This window comes from Abrus precatorius, unplaced genomic scaffold (assembly GCF_003935025.1).
Source record: "Abrus precatorius isolate BTA unplaced genomic scaffold, Abrus_2018 Scaffold10, whole genome shotgun sequence".
NCBI classification, from domain to species: domain Eukaryota; kingdom Viridiplantae; phylum Streptophyta; class Magnoliopsida; order Fabales; family Fabaceae; genus Abrus; species Abrus precatorius.
In genome coordinates this window covers 25701874-25720837 of record NW_020874292.1, presented here as the reverse complement: position 1 = coordinate 25720837, position 18964 = coordinate 25701874, and the positions used below count along the sequence as shown (strand labels likewise).

General features: G+C 32.2%; 3 protein-coding genes across 3 annotated transcripts; 1 reads left to right on the top strand and 2 right to left on the bottom strand.

The window, feature by feature from the left end:
- Window positions 1–1094: 1094 nt before the first annotated feature.
- LOC113869237 (hydroxyproline O-galactosyltransferase GALT2) lies at window positions 1095–7237 on the bottom strand. The gene is made up of 7 exons (XM_027505469.1): window positions 5881–7237; window positions 5031–5263; window positions 4093–4383; window positions 2786–2914; window positions 2429–2602; window positions 1771–1878; window positions 1095–1682 (listed from the first exon to the last, which is right to left on the bottom strand). The coding sequence occupies exons 1-7, from the start codon at window positions 6788–6790 to the stop codon at window positions 1473–1475; spliced, it is 2055 nt and encodes a 684-aa protein (XP_027361270.1). The 5' UTR covers window positions 6791–7237; the 3' UTR covers window positions 1095–1472.
- A 5038-nt stretch (window positions 7238–12275) lies between these two features.
- Window positions 12276–13237, top strand: LOC113852623 (ubiquitin-like protein 5). The gene is made up of 2 exons (XM_027482939.1): window positions 12276–12549; window positions 12980–13237. Exon 1 carries the CDS (start codon window positions 12321–12323, stop codon window positions 12540–12542), a length of 222 nt encoding a protein of 73 aa, XP_027338740.1. The 5' UTR covers window positions 12276–12320; the 3' UTR covers window positions 12543–12549; window positions 12980–13237.
- Window positions 13238–16022: 2785 nt separating this feature from the next.
- LOC113852130 (BTB/POZ domain-containing protein At5g03250-like) lies at window positions 16023–18656 on the bottom strand. The gene is made up of 4 exons (XM_027482377.1): window positions 18598–18656; window positions 18340–18409; window positions 17039–18244; window positions 16023–16505 (listed from the first exon to the last, which is right to left on the bottom strand). The coding sequence occupies exons 1-4, from the start codon at window positions 18654–18656 to the stop codon at window positions 16023–16025; spliced, it is 1818 nt and encodes a 605-aa protein (XP_027338178.1).
- Between the last annotated feature and the right edge of the window lie 308 nt (window positions 18657–18964).

Here is an 18964-nt window from a genome sequence, read left to right as displayed (position 1 = left end):
GAACCAAATTCTTTAGACAGAAAAAGAAGAAAAAAAATTCTTTACTTTGTTCCATTTTGAAATGGGGATGATATAATAGCACGTGAGGGAGGACAATGGCACGTGCCACCTAATCAGAGAAATGAAAATCGATGGTTTCGTGACAATGAAAGGAGTGTGGTAGGGCAGAGATTAGATGGACCCAGCCATGTTCACTCTATTAAATTTGAACACGCAGTGACCACGGCTGAAAGGATAAATTAGTAATATATTCTCTAATATAATTTTTTAATATATTTTTAATTATTAGTTAAAATTTATTAAAAATAAAAATATGAGTCCTACTATTCTTGTATATTAAAAAATTGGTTACTAATATTTTTCACAAAACATTTTATAATGAATAAAATTAAATTATAAATAAGAAGTATGGTTGGTGTTAATTTTTAATTAAAAATAAAAAATTTTATGATAATTTATATAATAAAAATTGACATTAAATATTATCATACAGGTGATAAAATTTAACATATTTTATTAAAATAAAACTTCTACTTTAATTTTTATTAGATATCAGTATCAATACTTATGATATTAAACTCAAGTCTCTGTCTTTTTCACGATGAAGCAATATGTATCTTATTTTCATGCTATTCCGCTTTATGCTTTTTATTTTTAAAATGTGTTTAAAGAACAGCAACTGCGAGTACAAACTCCGTTATTGAATCCAAAGATTAGAGAAAGAGGTGCTGAATGTTCCCTACTTTTAGTTAGCTTTTATTTCACGTTTAAAAACAAAGTAATATGCATGACAAACAATAGCCATTAGCGTTTTCTTTAATATGTTATGTAAAATTGTTTTAAAACCATTGATCACTAAGATTTTGAGCAAAGGAGTGGAGACTAATTTTTTTGGTCTCTCAGGCAAAAATGATCACTTCGACGTGGAATGATTAGACAAATAAATAGACTTTCTTTTTGATAAGTTGAACCCAAATAATATTCACAAGGCCCAAGGTCTATTTTCAAGACTAAAAGAAATGGCAAGAGTATGAAAAGTGAAGACAGAAATGCTAGTTAACGGCTTTAAAAAGGACATAAATGCAAGTACATCGATGAAAAACAAAATTTTAAGTTTTACTAACCATGAATACAATTGCTTATATTTTACTTCAACACGGTCAAATATTGATACTAAACAAACCAAACGTAAAGCACCAGCAGATCATGATTTGAAACCGAATGAAGCAGTAAACTACAATTTAATTTCAGTCTTCGAAGTGTCACGGTTTCATCTGATTTATAAAATTGATGGGCAGTAAATTCACACTCACCCAAAACTAGACCGGATGAACCACCCTGCTAAATCCTATTTCTTTCAAATTGAATAGTATTTGTAATACATTTTGTAATCACAGCGAATTTTCAACAAATACTAATCTATGTGAACCAAGTTTGAGAGTGGACAATGATACAAAGGTAATTGCAAATTGTCATCTAAAGTTACAACATCTTGCACGACCTCTTGACAATTTGTCCCAAAGACAGACCATTTGCCTTGGTGACTGATAATGTGCAGTGAAATAGCCCTCCATGCATCCATATTGACAAAACTTCCAGTTGTGGGAGTACTGAACAGCTGCCACAGTATTGTTAAATCTCTCAACCCACATTCCCATGCTTACATCCTCCATTTTAAAGAGCTGTCACCACAAACAAATGGATCAACAATCAATAATATGTACTGATAAAAGACCAAAAGGTCAGAGAATGAAGTTTATGGTTACAAACCCTCAGCTTCCTCTCCTTGTGTTGAGATATGATGAAAGTAACAATATCTCTTGAAATTATGTACGCAGGGCCATTTGCATAAGGAGGATATACTTCTTCAGGCCACTCCTGCACCAATTATCATAATCCGTGAGAGAAGAGGATTACAGATAATAATGCTTTATGCATTAAATTTTGCTATTTGCTGACTCCTAAGACAAGGGCAACCAAGGAAAGTAGAATTCTACTATATAATGCAAAAATAAAATAAAATAAACAATGAAATATTGCTCTTAACAGATTTCTCATATTAATCTATCAAAAACACAAATATCATTTGCGATCAAAAGTAGAGAGTCTAACACCATAGAGAAGAGCCCTGAATTCCAGATAAAATATATAAGTTCATAAATACATCCCTGTCCAAGCTAGTAGTTTAAGATTTAAATAGAGCTGGTACATAGGTATTAATGCAGAAGCTCTTCAGTTTTACCCCACCTTGTTTAAGATCAATTTTTATTTGCACAAGGGTCTGGGAATACACATGTAACTAAGAATCTAATCCCTATTTATAAGCTTCATTAAATGTGAAAAACTATCATTTCCATAACCAAACAGAAACGTAAACACTCACACGTATAACCTACAAAAGTTCAACTAAATGCAACAACTATCGTACCTCAAAAGTAACAGCCCATTTGCCATTTCTCAGAGGCCGATGCAAGAGATTGAGATTGCCCATATAGAGGGACTTTTTCTGGGGTGCAGCTTCAATTTCTTTTAAGACCGTATCCACCCTGATAAAAGTGTCATCATCACATTTCATGATATATGCAGCAGTCACATTTTGAATCTGCACAAAAGAAAGATTGACTTATATAACTGGAGAGAACAGAAAGAAAGTCTGGGAGCCACAAGTTGAATATCTTTAGGGAGGTGACAGACATTAGCTATGCTATTTATTTACCCCAACATGCATTAAAAAAAAAAAAAAAAGAAACATAAGAGCTTACTAAAGATTTAAAAATGAACTCACCCCAAACTCACAGATAGCCATGGTTTTAAGCACAACAAGCTCATAGCGGTCCATAAAGGGCAAAATGACAATATCACCAAAGAAAGCAGCTTCCTTCCTCAGCACTGCATTTACTTCCTTCCTTGGATTCTTCATGTTGTGATGTTTAGAAAACACAGAAAAACCATCCATATCATATCAATAAGAATAATAACAGTGAAAAAAAATACACAGAAAGTCCTTGAATTTCAAACTAAAAAACAACTGCCCATGGTTAAATAGGAAAAAAAGAATTTAAAAAAATAGTATTATATTTCATAGAATGATAGAACTGCATTATATCTACATTTATTTGAATTAGTTTATTACTCAGTCCATTGTGAAAAATATTGCTATTGGCGATAAATTATAGCCAAACAACCAATAAATGATGGTTACCATTCTTTGTAATATGAAAAATTTAGAAAAAGCTCAAGTTCTTGTGTCACTGACTTTGTGTTTATTTTATTTAAAAATCCCTTACATATCCAGGGAATGAAACAAATCCTAGCTTTTGTAACCTTAAGAAATTGCTAATCAAAATAAGCAGCAGCTCCAAATTCTATTTGCAGTATCCTTTTGATCAACAAATTGGAAGTCACAAAAGCCCCAGTTAGAGCTCAAACAAAATTTTGACATTGCCCCTTATCAAAGTACAAAATCTAACTGACACCATTTATCATTCCAGTCAAAGGCTAGAAATCAATTAATGCTCCTTTAGTATTTAAATCGATTCTTTTTCCCCGTGAACTTCCATAAAACAACCCCAGGAAGGACACATTTCTCTTCTCCAGTTCTCCAATAAATTCTTACTGCAATTCTATGGCATTCTTGGTATAATGTAGGACAATCCAAGAGTGATACTCTTGACAGGGTACTCCCCTACTAAACAAACCAAGAGCATTCATCTTGGCAGAATGTTCATCCAACTCAAAAATATCAGACATCTTTGTCTCTCTGAATGAAGGAAATTCAATGTCATATGATAAGCAAAAGCATATCAAATTCTTACATTGAAGTTTTATTAATAGACCAAACATCATAACAAGTTAGACCTATTCTAAGCTGGGATAAGATAATTCAAAATAGAATAGAATACCTAAATAACAAATAACAATAAATTATCTCAAATCAATAACCCTAATTGTGACAAAGAAATGCTAAATAAAATAATAAAACTATTTAATCCAAACTGCATCATGGTATCATGCATTTCTTCATGCTCATGCTAGATTGAAGTAAACTATATATGTTTCTATGGTAAATAAAAATAAAGCCAGCAGCCTTACCAACGCAACAAAGAATCGTACTACTACATCTGAAGACTTGATTGCAGATGCTTGCATCCATGTTTTTCGAACTGCCATACGCTCTGCAAAGTGATTTGAAGCAGAAAGAACTCCAATAAAAAGTCTTACAGCATGTTTAGGTAGGGCCCCAGCTTTCCAGGTCTCTGACATTTCAAGTACTCTTTGAGGTGAGAAACTTGGATGCGAAGTAGGGAGAGAAGTAGCAAATATTGAATGAACATCAAGGTCCCCTTTAACTGCCAATCCTGTAGCATCTTCAAGTGTAAAACCCTGAAGAAAGTCGACAAGAAAAATCAGCTGGACAAAATCTATAACCGCAGCAGCATGCATTATAGATTATGCAATTAATTCCAATTGTTCTTGAAGTTTAAGCCAAACATGGCCCTTTGACACATGATAAGAGTGATATCACCATCGGTATAAGTCATACTATGGCTCAGGGTACACCAAACACCAAAATTTTCTGCTACAGAATCCAACATAAATGCAAGAGGAACTCATCACCATGAAATGAATATGTTTTTTTTTAGTTTGTTAGAATGTTAAATATTACCATCTATGCTAGAATATACGGTCAACTATTTATTATGTCAATTAGCTAGTAATTAGGCAACTAGTAGCTGAAAATTAGGGTGTAACTTAGTTTCTAATATAACTCAATTACCCTCTTGATTATTTTATTGATTGATCATATTCAAGCTATAAAAAAGAGATCAACTGCAGCCAATTAACACAAATTTCTCTCAACGATTCTCTCTTTCAACTAAGACCAACATGTAAAATAAAGGAACAGCAACAAGAAACTTATACCCACGAATAATTATTATCATGTATAAGCTAATCATACAATTTCACCCCATCAAGATATTTAAAGCAAGTATAAGATGGAAACATCTGTCATGTCTCGATTAACTTACTGTCCGATATGGAAATGAAGTCATATGACGACCCCCAACATTAATATGGTATCCATCAACACCAGCACGCAGTGTAAGGACAAACATTCTACCCTCTGTAAAAGGAAATGGCCAGGTCACTTCTGGCTTCTGCTCACGCCCTATAAACCGCTTGAACCATGATGTTGTCTTGGACTCTTTTGAGTCTACAATGTCATTCCGCATCCATTTTTCACATCGTCTATACCCATCAACTGCCAAGCATAATCCAAAAATAGATTAAAGGATTACAGAACTTCATTATCATTATTGTAGATCCAATTTCATTCTTTACAAAATTATTATTGCACTACACTGTAAAATATTTAAACTGTCAAGAATTATTTTCTGCAAGCTTCCATAGTAATATTTATTAATAAACATCAACAGAAGATAATAACCCATATTGTAAAACATGAGGAGTTATATTAATTTATTATCTAGTCTCTTTAGTCAATATACTTGTGATTCTACAAATTTCTCATACATAGCTGCAAACTCATGGATATAAACTGGCGGACAAAATATGTTGTCAAGTTGATATTGTCTCAACATCCTTGGATTTTATATCAATGAAATCAAGAAATGGAAGCTTATATCTCTAAACCCTGCTTCATGTTACTAACCATTTAAGCAACAAGGCACTCTTCATGCTCATTTGTCTTCTATTTTTTTCCTTATACCATCAATTCCAATATTAATATATCCAATTACTTTTCTGTCTACTTTCCATTCTACATCATGACAATGGAACTCTATATTCTATACAGCAGTTCCCCAAACCCCAATATAGCACGCTTGAAAATTAATATGAAATATGATAAAATCATACCACGCATTGATTCATCATCCTCAGATGCCAAACCATCACATCTTTGAGCTGTTCCCCAGTGCATACGATAACACGTATTATGTTCAATAACTGGTCGTTTGCTCCAATCCCCTCTTAATCGAGGATTCAAGTGAAGAATCCTAGGAGGATCCTCCCCTTCCACTGACTTTAGCCCTTGTAACTCAACCACAAACTGTGAAACCGAAACCAACCCACTGCCTCTCTTCAACTTGCCAAGCATGGAAACATATTCCTTATGAGCATAATGGGGTGTCCCCACCAAAGTGATTGAAGAACCAGCAGCAAGACCACAAGGAAGGAACATCAAACCATCCCCTTTCAACAAATCTTCCCCACCTAATGATATCCAAGAAGGACATGACTCGGGCTTTCCTTCAATAACAGAACTTTCTCCATCCTCCACCTCATCAACCCTGTCTAATTCACTCCAAGCCTTCAACCCCAATGTCCATGCCTCATCTGCCATTCTCTCAAGCACAGACAAATCACCAGTTCTATTCCTTTGCCGCAAGATTGCCCCGGTAATCCTACCATATCCCTGTGGAATCTGCTTCATAGATTCATTAGCATGATCTTCCTCCTTCATTGGTTCCTTGTTTGGCCTCAACGGAGCATCCTGGTCCCTATTATCTTCTAACCTTCGATGAAATGCATCTTTATAAACAGAACTAACAAAGGGTTTGCTTAAATCTGCATCTTCAGTGTCCCCAATAGCTATCCTATCCAAACCCTCGTAACTCTCATCCCCACTTAACGATGATACAATTTTCATAAACTGTGAAAAATTACACGATATAAAAACCAAGTACAACACCACAACACCAAACAAAAAATGAGACAACCTAAACCTCCTCGAATTGGGAGCTTCACTCTTCAGTCTCTTCATCATCTTCAGGAAAAAAAAAAAGGGAAAAGAAAAACAATGTATTCTACAACAATCCCCTCAAAAAACCCATAAACAAAACCAAAACTTGAAAGCAAACCAACGTCCAAAGCTTCCAAAGAAAACGACGTGGCAACGTGTCAGAGAACGGTAGGTGGGTTTTGAGGGCAAGAATGAAAAGATTCAAACTGGCATTTAGAAGAGGGAAAAGGAAATCAACCAATGCAACAATGATTCAACACATTGCCACCAAAGGCACGGAACCCTGAACGTTTCAACATCTGCAAAAACCTCGATCGGAACAGAGAACCCTAATAAATGGAAAGGGGTGAAGGATGCGATGAGTGGGAAGGTCAGTAACCGGGAAATTACAAGCACGGTTGGGTGATTTTGAGTGTGGGGAATTGTGGATCATCACCCTTAACCCTGTTAATACTACTACTAGAAAAAGATAATTCTGCTTTTTAAGTTTCATTCTTAAGAAGGGTATCAACAATTTGGTGGGGCTTTATTATTATTAATTTTTTAAAATATAATGAATGATAAATTCCTTTAAGAACAATAAATAGTAATAAATAAAGGGAATATGGTTGGTTTAGAGTTTGTTTAAAAAATTAATTAAAAAATATTGAATATGATTAAAGTTTGTGTTTAAATTAATTTTAATTAGAAATTTAGAACAAGTGTTTTTTTTTAGTTGTTGGGGAGGGAATTCTTAAGAAGTTAAAACAGGTATTATTCTTACTGATTGTACGATGTTTATGACACTTTGTAAGATTCTAACTCAATTTCTCTCTTTTTCTTTAATTTTGTTCCCTTCTATTAAAATAAAAAATCATATTGAATTGACTGCGTTGTTTGGGTAACTGATCTTGTTAATTAAAAAATCATCAGAATACATATATGGTATCTGTATTAAAATTTAAAACATTATTATTTATTGTGATTTTTTTTATGTTTGTGATCATGTTATGTTAATTGAATTTATATATTTTTATCAGTTTATTATATCATCTCTTAAACAATATTAAGAAATCTATATTTTTATGATTATCAATTTAATTGTCCTTCAATTATTACTAAATTAATAAATTATGTATGATATTTTTATTGATTTAACAGCGGTTTCAAATTTTAAAATATTACTATCTTTGTCTTTAAAAAATAAATTTTTAATTAATTGTTTAAATAATAGTTATTTAACAATTTTAAAGTACATTTATATATTTTTTTCTTTTGTTGTATAAACAAATTTTGAAATGAATATAATAAAAATGTTCATAATATTTTTGATAAAAATAAGACAATTAAATGTATTTTTAATTTCTGTATTATAACTTTAAATAACTATGTTTAAAGATTGAGGAAGCATTTTTTTTATTTATTTAAAAGTGCATAAGACAAAATAGTTTGCTAATTTTAAAATAGTTTGAGCGTGTGTGGATAACGGAATTGAATTGCGAAATCAAAATGAACAATTTTAAGTAAATAATTATTTTGATATGTGAAAACGTGAATGCAGATCTTTTAATTTATAAATGAACAAAAAACGATGAAAAGAGCGATGAAAATATTGTCAAAAATAAACTATGAGCTGTTTTAGGTCCTAGGTCGGCACCAATTATTTAATGTTAATAGACGTGTATATGTGTCACATTTAGTGATCTCTTTGTACATGTAATAGAATTAATTTTATTATTCTCAAGATAACTCTCAAGAATCACACATAAAAGCAGTTTTAACTTTTTATTATTCTTTTACTTTGCCTAAAGACTAACCATAAGGAAATATCTGTTAAAAATTTTATTGCCTTACGATGTCAAACAAAATAAAATTTATTTATAAATATAAACTATTCTATAAATTTATTTGATTATATTTAATGTTTATCTAATTTAACAAAAAATAAATAAAACAGTAAATACTCATAATTTAATAATTAAATCGTTAAAACATGTTTTCTATAGAATTATTGAATAATAAAAATATTAAATTTTATATCAATATAAGTCAATTTTTAACAATTATTAAAAAAACATTTCAAACATGTTTTTCTCTTTTATCATTTTTATGAGTTTACAAACAAGTTTGGTTCGATGAGATGATTATTGCCTTTTTAATCCACAATAATTGTAATTTTAGGAATTATTTGTCAATTATTGAAAATTTCAATTATTCAGTTAAAGAAAAAAATTAAGAGAGAGAAAGTAAGAAATGACGTCTTAAAAATATTATTGAAGTATCTTTTTACTAGTTTTTAAATTTTAAATATATATCTTCTCCTACATTTCTTTATTTTCGATCTCAAATAAACATGGCATAAGTCGTGTAAAAAAGCATGTGGACAACACATTTATTTGGGAAAGAAGTAAAATATTTATATTGAAAATGGATGTTATTACAATTGATTTTTTATAATTTTGTCTATTTATTAATAAATATTTATAAATTTTAATTAAATTGTAATAAAAAATTTTAAAAATTAAAATCTTAATAAAAATTATAAAAACACATAATTAATTCGTAAATAAATAAATTTTTAAATATTATTTTTGTTCATGAGACTGTTTTATCAATTATTTTATCTTTAATTTTACAAAAGATATACATTAACAGTATTTTAATTTCTGTTTTAAAAATATTTTTTTGTTTATATTATATTTTTAAAACATAAATTAAATATATTTTAAATATTTAATCTTTAAATTTTTATTTAAGTCTTCTCTTATTATAGTAAAAATTAAATTGTTTAATTGAAATTTACTTAAATAAATTTTATAAAATAACAAAGAGAATGTGTAAAATTTGTTTAAATCAATAAAGTTCATTTAAACCAAATTGTCAACATATACAAATCTAAAAGAGGAAAATAAAGAAGAAGTTGATTGGTTGAGAGGTGTTTTAAATAAGTTGAAAGATAATACAAAGAATTTGAAGAGAAAAATAAAGAGTTCCTTTCTCAAATGAATTATTACAAAAATGATGTTCGATGAAATGGTGTTTGAGAAGGATAGAATCAGAAAGAAAGTGGATAACTTGAAGTTGGAAATCTTAGAAAATGAAGGAATGATTGAAATAATTGTAATTAAGTTAGAACAAATAAAAAATGTAGGTGAGAAACATAGTGAAAAAATCTACACGATGTTTGAATGTTGTGCAAATATTTTGATGAAGAAATAGTGCATTGTATGATAGTTTCGTGGAGACACAACGTGAGTATAATGATTTAGAAACAAAGGTTGAGTTTTGGTGTACTAATTCAAGCAAAATTAAGTTTTGAATAAGAGGAAAGTTTTAAACTTTATTATTCTAAATTTCTGAAAGTGATTATCACTTGTTAGTAAAGGAAAAACTATTTTATTAACTGATTGGGATCTAAACCCATGAAATTGCATTAACTAGCATGATTATATTTTTGTCTTTTTATTTTTTTGTCTAAGTATTTATTTATTTTTCTATATATATGAGTTTTGAATTTTCTTTGAACTCTCTCTAATAATATATGTTTTGCTTATAAAAAAAAAAAATTCAAGTAAGGTCCTAACAATGTTAAAGGGTCTTGCTGCACTTGTGTCAATATAAGGAGAGAGGAAAAAATGATATCCAAATAGAAGTTTGTGAAAAGGAAAAATTCAACTATATGTTAAAAAATAGTAGAACAAATTAAGAACTCAATTGTTGTTAGAGATCGAGCCATGAGATATGTTCGAAGGGCAAGTGTACCCCTCGAGAAGTAATAAAGGGTTTTTAAATTAAGTTCCCTAAATATCGTCTCACAAGGATTGATTTCCAATTACTAAAAATTTTCTAATTCAATTGTTTAAGGTTCAAAGATACGAGATTAATTAAAAACAATAATTTATAAAATCAATTATAAAACTACGAGCAAAGAATATAATGCACGTCTTGGTTAAACTTATCAAAGAAGAACCTAAGGCATATGGGTTTTCTCATTCAATCCTTTATGTTATTTTTCTGGTTAACTCTAAATCCAATTTCTTTGTGATTACCAATCATTCATACAAATACTATTAATACTCAATGGTCATGCAAGACATCAATTTAAGAAAGCTTAAAGAACCTATGAACTTGTTAAGTTAATAATGATTAGAAGAGAAAGATTGGTTTGGTCCACCTAATCATTTATTTCGTTTTATCTTATAGATCTATTAATTAATCGACGTAAGGTCGCCTGACGATATAATTAATTATGATTAAGAAAGAAGTGCAATAAGATAAGCGGAAATCAAATTTAGATTCAAATATCAAAATTTCATAAATTAATGAACAATAGTTCTCATAGCCCTAGCTATGGACTTAGTTACTCATGCTAAAGAAAAGAACTAAAATAATCATAAACAAAGTCATAATAAAAAAAAATAGCAAACTAGAATATGAAATGTGTTTCCGGTCTTCAAGTACGATCGCTTGAAGCTCCAAGTCTCGCTAAGCATGTGCCAAGGATCCCGTACAAGAGAAAGACGAGATGAAAAGTGTATTCGAAAGCCAAAGACTATATGTAAAAAAATGGTCTCTAATGGTGCCTCAGGTCTTCCTTTTTATAGGATTTGAAAACCCTAAAAACTCTTTATAATTGAGCTTCCCGCAGATGAACACGGTCGTGCAAGGCCTTAAGTATGATCGTGCATAGGCTCGCAGCACCTGTGCTTATTGAATGGGTCTGAGCGTGCTGACTCTTGTGAATCTTTAATCTTCCATCAATTTGGGCTTAGAATGCACCAAACATCTACTTGCGGCCTCTTTATACCAAACTACATAATTAATATATAAATTAGTGTAAAAACCAAATAAAAAAATAAAGGTCAAATATGAATATATGAGTTGTAAAAGAGGACCTAATTACAAACTTATCAAGATACATGTTTTAGACTTGAAATAACAATTAACAATGCTTATTTATTTCTTTTTTTATCTTAAATTTACTTAAATAATTTTTTTTTATTTAAGAAATTTTTATAATTCTTTTATAAGATTTATTTTCATCTAAATAAATATTGACTAGAATAAAAAATTCAAATTTTCTAATTTTTTGTGAAAAATAAAATATATATTTAATAATGATCAATTATTTTAAGTATTGACATTAACATACTAAGTTAATTGGATTCTTTGTTTTAGAGTGTATCAGGGATTAAATAGACTGATGCATGAAGTTAATTAATTATTGATGTTAATTTTCATGACAAATATCATATTAATAAAACTTTAACATATATAATTATTTTATAGATTGTTTATTTTAATATTTTTTATTTTTAATTTGTGTTAAAAAATTACTTTATAAATAAAAATTAATTTTTAAAATTTTTTAAAAATAAAATATATAATTTTGAAGACTAATTTAATTTAATTTTATACAAATTATAAATATTATACAAGCCAACGTAAAGCTTGTTTTACACGCAACGAGTGGCGGTGAATATAACTATAAATATGTCCTCCTTTCTAAAGACGCGCTAAGTAAGGAAAAGAAAGAGTTTAGGTTGGGAATTGGGGATTAGGGTTTTGAGCGAAGATGATAGAGGTGGTGTTGAACGATCGATTGGGGAAGAAGGTGCGTGTGAAGTGCAACGACGATGACACAATCGGCGACTTGAAGAAGCTGGTGGCGGCACAGACCGGCACGAGAGCCGACAAGATCCGCATCCAGAAGTGGTATACAATCTACAAGGATCACATCACTCTCAAGGATTACGAGATCCACGATGGCATGGGTCTCGAACTCTACTACAATTAAGCTCAAGGTCATTTCATTTCATTTCATTTTCCCTTTTTCTAATCTTCGTTATGGTTTTTTTTCCTTGATAATGGAGTTTTCCTTTTTACGGTTGTCTAGCCCTTGAGGGTCATTCCATTCGTGTTTCTGCAATCAATTTCTGCGCTGGGCTTCTTTACTTGTCCAAGTTTGAATTTTTTTTCTTTTATGATTTTCCCTCATGGGATTTCACGTGTTTCAAAAATAAAAAATTAAATTTTATTGGAAAAGAAAGGATTTTAACGTGATAAATGCTTTTCCTTATTAAAAGTTTACCAATTTTAGATGTTTAAAATCAGGTATCTTTAAGGATTGATGGAAGCAAAATGGTTCATTATTTCTTAAAGAAATATTTGTCATGAGCTGTTAACTCAATATTCGAGTTGGACAATGACATCATATATTCGTATTTTTTTCAGGTGTGTTTTTATGCATCTACTATATGCTGGGAATGGGATAAGCGCAGAATGTCATTTTGACTCGCAAAAGTCCCCTTGATTTGAATAATGTACATTTCCCCTTGATGATATGGGTTTAATATACCGTTGACACCTTTATGGGTACTCTGTTGTCACCTATATATACGATGACTTCTTTCTAGGTTCATTTGGATGCGGTGTTTCTTGTAGAGTCTTTCTATTCAATACGATGGGTGAAGCTTTTGATTGTGCCAATTGCTTTTAAAATTATATGGTCATTGATCATCTGGTTTTCGTTACTTCAATCGACTGAACAATGGTTGTGAGGGCTTAATCGAAAGTTCACGGTGGCTTACTAGTTTAACGCGTTTAAAATTTATATGATGTTTCGATGCGCTTAAGTTTTGTCCCTAAAATGGGGTGGAAATTTATTTTCCATGTGCCTTAATTTGCCTCAGATTGTCGCTGATTTGTGTGATAGATTTGACTCGATCAATCCCTAAAATGCTGTTTCAATACACATGAATGAAGTCAATCATATGTAGAACAGGACCAAAATACTTTAATTTTTTTGGTTTCTCATATTTATTTTCGCAAACATGATTATAAGTTGCGTATCATATATGGTAGTTTGAATTGATAAATATTATACTATTTATTCTAAATTCTACTTTTTATGATTCATTTGATTCTTTACGGGTTGGTACTTGGTTATTTGCTATGATAAATTGAGGAAACAGTATCTGATCAGATAGCTGCTTCAGCGGCTGCTGAAAAAATATTTCCTTTTAACTGGTGACTATCCTACAGCTGTTTCTTTTCGATGATTCTTTACACTCTGGGAATAATATTTCTACGTTGTGGCCAGAAAATAATTCGTTGATAATCTGACCGATATTTAATTGACATTCCAAAACAAAAGTACTTCAGGTAAAGTAAATTGTAACCTAATTTTATAACCACAAACCTGAAGAAGAATTCGTGACTCGGTTTGTAGTTTTAATTATTTTTTTCCTTCATAGCAGTTACTCGTTAAGTGGGGTTGATATTTTAGGACATCACATGGCGCAAGTAACATTTCATTCAATTTTAGATTTTTTTATAGCCTTACATTGAATTTGTAGTCAAATTCACATGTTTAACAGGTCTCGCTCTATTAAGGACCAGAGCTTCTACTCAGTTTGTAGCTGCTTATGGATGGGTGATTCTTGAAACTGATGCTCAATTTTAAAAATTTAAGACATGGTAATACTATTTTGACTTTGGAATAAGCAAAATTTACTATGTGACGAATAATTAATTCATTACTGAGCATTCGGTCTCGGACAAGCTCAGTAATTAACTACAGACTCGCAGGATCTTTACTATTTTAATGGTAGTTCATACTAATTAAACCAAATGCGATTGCCAACTTCATCCGCATTGTGTAACCACAAAATCTGTCTATGGGTTTGTGCCGGGCAAGCTTCATTTTCGATCTTAATTCCTTACACTGTTTGGATGGAATTTGGGGGGAGGGAAGGAACTAGAGAAGTTAAAAGCTTCCTTAATTTGGATGCATGGGGAGAGGGGAGGAAGGGATTTTATTTGAGTCCCATAACAAAATAAAAAATTTAGAAGTGAATTGTGTATTTATCGGGGGCAGGGTGGCGCGTGTGGCATTGCCAATTCTTGTGTTAGATATATTATTTACAACATCTTGTTCTGAGCAAAGCCTTATTTTAGAAGGGCGTCGTAACTTGTAAGCGAAGATGTCTTGGTGCATGAGGTGGCGCGTGTCGCCGCACACTCTGAACCGATGAGCTTCCCGGCGATCAGGTTATGGTTTATATGGATTCGTTGGGTCGGGAACGTGAGGTCGTGAGGTGTTGGGTTTGGATTTAATAAGGTGTGGCGCATGGTAAGTGAGGGAGTATGCGAGTATGTTGATCATCGCACCAAGATTAAAATTACGTATCCTCCGGGAGGTTCTGTTGAATCAAAACGTCTATTTCTAATACAAAACAATTAGCTTCTTGAAAAGGTAATTTTGTTATTTTTTAAAAATTAATCAATACAACTATTTGGTGGGTTTTAGTTTTTTTACATCAGATAATCTTCAAGGACTCAATTATTTGATATCTCATGTTAAAATTGTTCAGGATACTGGTGTGTGGACTGGATAGGAGACAAATGGCAGAATCTTATTTTATTGAAAGTGGAATGAAGTATGTTTCCCGGTAACCACCTTGTACGGTTAAAACAGCATTTGATTAACAAAAATATATTCTGCCTTCAGTTGATTAATTTAAAAACTCATGCTGTTCTACTCTGTTACAATTCTTTGTTTATAGGCAGAAAGTTCTAAAATTGGTTGGTCATATACTCAAAATACAATAAAGTGTACTACAAAGAAAGATAGAAAGAAGAGAGAAAAATATAAGATAAGATGGCTGATATAATAAAGAAATAGAATTAGTGTTGTATAAAATGTTGAATGAATGATAACTCTACACTGTGTGTAAAATAATATAACTCAATACTAAATGTAAAATACATATATTATCATTGCTTCTCCGCTCTGGATGTGTGGGTTTGTAGTTTTGTATTTACAGTGTCCTGTGTCATCTTCCTATCTACCTAAGCGACATGCAACTTCTGCATGCTGCCATATCTTAGTTTTCAGAGCCACCCTAGGAGCCTCAATTAGAAGTGCACCATTGTCACCCCTAAGGACTGAATAGATCTAAAACATTGACATTATACAACCTCTCTCAACTAAAGTGATCCAAGAAAGCACGGAACATAATGTTGAGGACATGCTGTTATCAGAAAACCGCAACACCAAAAGGATCATGGCCACAATTCCTCCTGTCAGCCACAGACTACTGTAAGAAATGTGAGAATAACACTGAATTTTTTTGTACTAATACGCTATTCTACCAACAATTTGACTGTGAAGTTATATATACAACCACATTTGGATATTAAAAAATAAAATGTGTAGCAGAAGAAAGCAGATTATCTCCACTCACTTGAGCTATATGAAGTTCATGGAACCCCCTCAACCACTTTCATGATTTGGTTTTCCATTCAAACTGGATGATGGTGTCTTTGCATCACTGCCATTTGATTCTTTTGGGTTGCAACGCTCTGACCTTTTTCTAAAGCCAAACCCTTTTGGAAAAATGCTCCAACTTCTCTTTGTTTTTGTAAGTTTCTGCAGCTCATTTCGAATACTTGAGCATTCCTTCTCCAGCTCCAAAAGACGTCCCCTCAAGTTTTCATTTCCCTCTGCAGAGTCCAGTTGACAAGTACTATTGTTTCTATTGTGGTTTTGTGTGTTCGCAAGATTCTCAGAAACAAAGAACCAGCCAGATATTGATGTACGGAGTCTAAGCTGTTCAAAGAACAGGACTTGAACTATTACTCGGAGAGGTAATCTTTCATTTTGTGCTGCATGTGTGCTGGCTTCCAATGAGAGCTTTTGACAGTTCATCAATCTGCAAAGTTGCTCCCGTTCAGAATCCGTCAGCCATGGATGTACCTGTAGTTTTTGTAGAGTTTTACGTTAGAATTATCATATTTGAAACAGTTGGGCACAGAAGAAAATAATAGTGTTGAAACAGTACTTGACTGTGAGATCTTGATACTAAATCTGTGAGGCATTTGGATATTTAATATTGGGATGAAAGAAAAAGCTGTTTGCGTTCCATATTTTCCAAATTGGAGGGAATGAAAAAGAGTGAGTTGGATGAAATGCAATTTAATGTATGTCATCGTGTTCTATTGCATTTTACTCTAGTCAATCTTTTTCTATCAATCCAAACATAGCCTGAAAGATTCAATCACTGTAGATTAGTTAAGCATTCTTTTTCTTTGTCATAGACTTCTTATTTTATATTTATACTCTTTCTCAATATATCTATGATAAGGTAGTAAACATCATTTTGTACTAGTTCAGTTTATCATTGTCTTCCTAAATTTCAGTTCTTTTTCGTTATTTTGAAATCGATATACCAAATCGCCTAGTAAATCGGAAGCACAAGACAGGGATGTAGCTATCCAGAATGATCTAACCTTAAGGTATACATCTATTGCATGGTATATACCATCATCAAGTGGCCTAGCATAATCTGGAATTGCAACAGCAAGTGCCTGAAACTTTGTCAAGTTCAAATTAGCATCTGAAGCCACCTCAGCAAGATATCCATCAATCAAATTTGCCACCATTGTCATTGGTGTCAATGCATCAGCCCCAGCTATCAATGCCCCCTCTTCAAGTATGCACGGAGAAGCTGAAACGGATGCTGGCTGGTATATAGACACAAAATGATCAAGAATCCTCTGAATGCAGTCTATGTCATAGAGGGTCTCACCCGAGTATCCCATATTTGGAATGAGAAGATCCGCAAGTGCCGCCTGGTCTAGTTGAGCTCCTACCCTTTTCTCCAAATTTTCTCTACACGATGGACTTGCATGTAATATCATGGCTGTGCGGAGCAGCCTGAGCAGATGCTTGGAGAATGTGACCCCTCTCTTATTAGGAATCAACTCCACAATTTCTTCTAGTAGAGCCCTTTGGTCTGCTTCAGAAGTTGTAGGAATGCTCGAATGATTTGTATCGGTGAAGCTTGATTGCCTATTCATCAAGGGGAGAAACCTCCTAAGATAATATATAAGAGATGCAGCAACATTCTCAGATTTCATTCCTTTTGCTTCAATGCATATAATCAGTCGTTTGTATAGGGGTAAACTTAACAAAGATACATCATAAAACCACCAGTCATCACATTGGGATGGTAGCTCAGAAGAAATTCCATTCCATAACACATGGTTTGCTTGATTTTGCATGCAAGTACGTCCAGCCACAGGCCAGTTGAATAAGTTTGGATCTGAACAAGCCTTCATAGCCAAAGAATCAATGCATCTAGAAACTATATGAAGTTCTTCTGCAAAGGGTTGCACTTCCTCACATGTTTCAAGGGCTTTTATGGAATCTGGCCAATTGCTGAAAATTTCATTGAGAAAAGCCTCAGTATGTGCAATGAGGTTCCCTTCACCATAGTTTTCAGTCATTTGGAGGTATTCAGCTGCACATCTGAGGCTTACTACATCTAATGCTGTGACTTCTATTTTTACACCATAACAAAACTTGGCTATAAGCTCAAATGTTTTGGCTCCCCCAGGAACATCATGAAGCTGCAAAACACAACTTGATCCATCCTCCTTTGAGGACTCTGCAATGAGTTTCTTCAGTAGCCCACTTCTGGAAAGCAATGGAAACTGCATCAAAATCACAAAAACATGAAAAAACCTTCAAAGTCATAAAAGTTATATCAAAACAGAATGCATGCAATATGTCAAATCAAAACAAGCACCTTATGGAGGAGAAAAGATATTTCGCCAACTTCGATGGTAACATCACTAGGAAGTCCTGTTGTACAAACCCTGAATGTAGAACAAAATTAGATCCAAAAATTAGGGGCAAATTTGCAGATTAAAGTGCAATATATATATATATATATATATATATATATATCCACCACCCAAAAAGATCAATGAATGCAAGGTTCTCTTTTTATTTGGGAACGTTAATTAAGAATTAACAAAAGGTTAATGGGATGAAGAATGGTCACCATGTTTGGGCATCTCGACGAAAAGCTTCAGGCTTTGATCCGAGCTTCATGAATGCCATTATATGATATATATGTTTAACTGCAATGGCAAATTGTTGTTTGAAATTGAGACAAATGCAAAAGAAAAGGGTAAAGAGAGTGATGATGATGGTGGACGCACAAGTAGCGAGTCTAAAGCCTAGTAACTGAAAGAGCGACAAAAACGGTTAACGTAGCTATCTCCAAATTCCGTTTGAGTTGTATCTCTTTCTCTTTCATCCGATAATTAAGTTAGCATTAAGCAATAGCATGCATATAATATCTTTATTTATTCATTTAAACGTTATTTGCATACAATACAATACATGAAATTCCTCACATACACGAC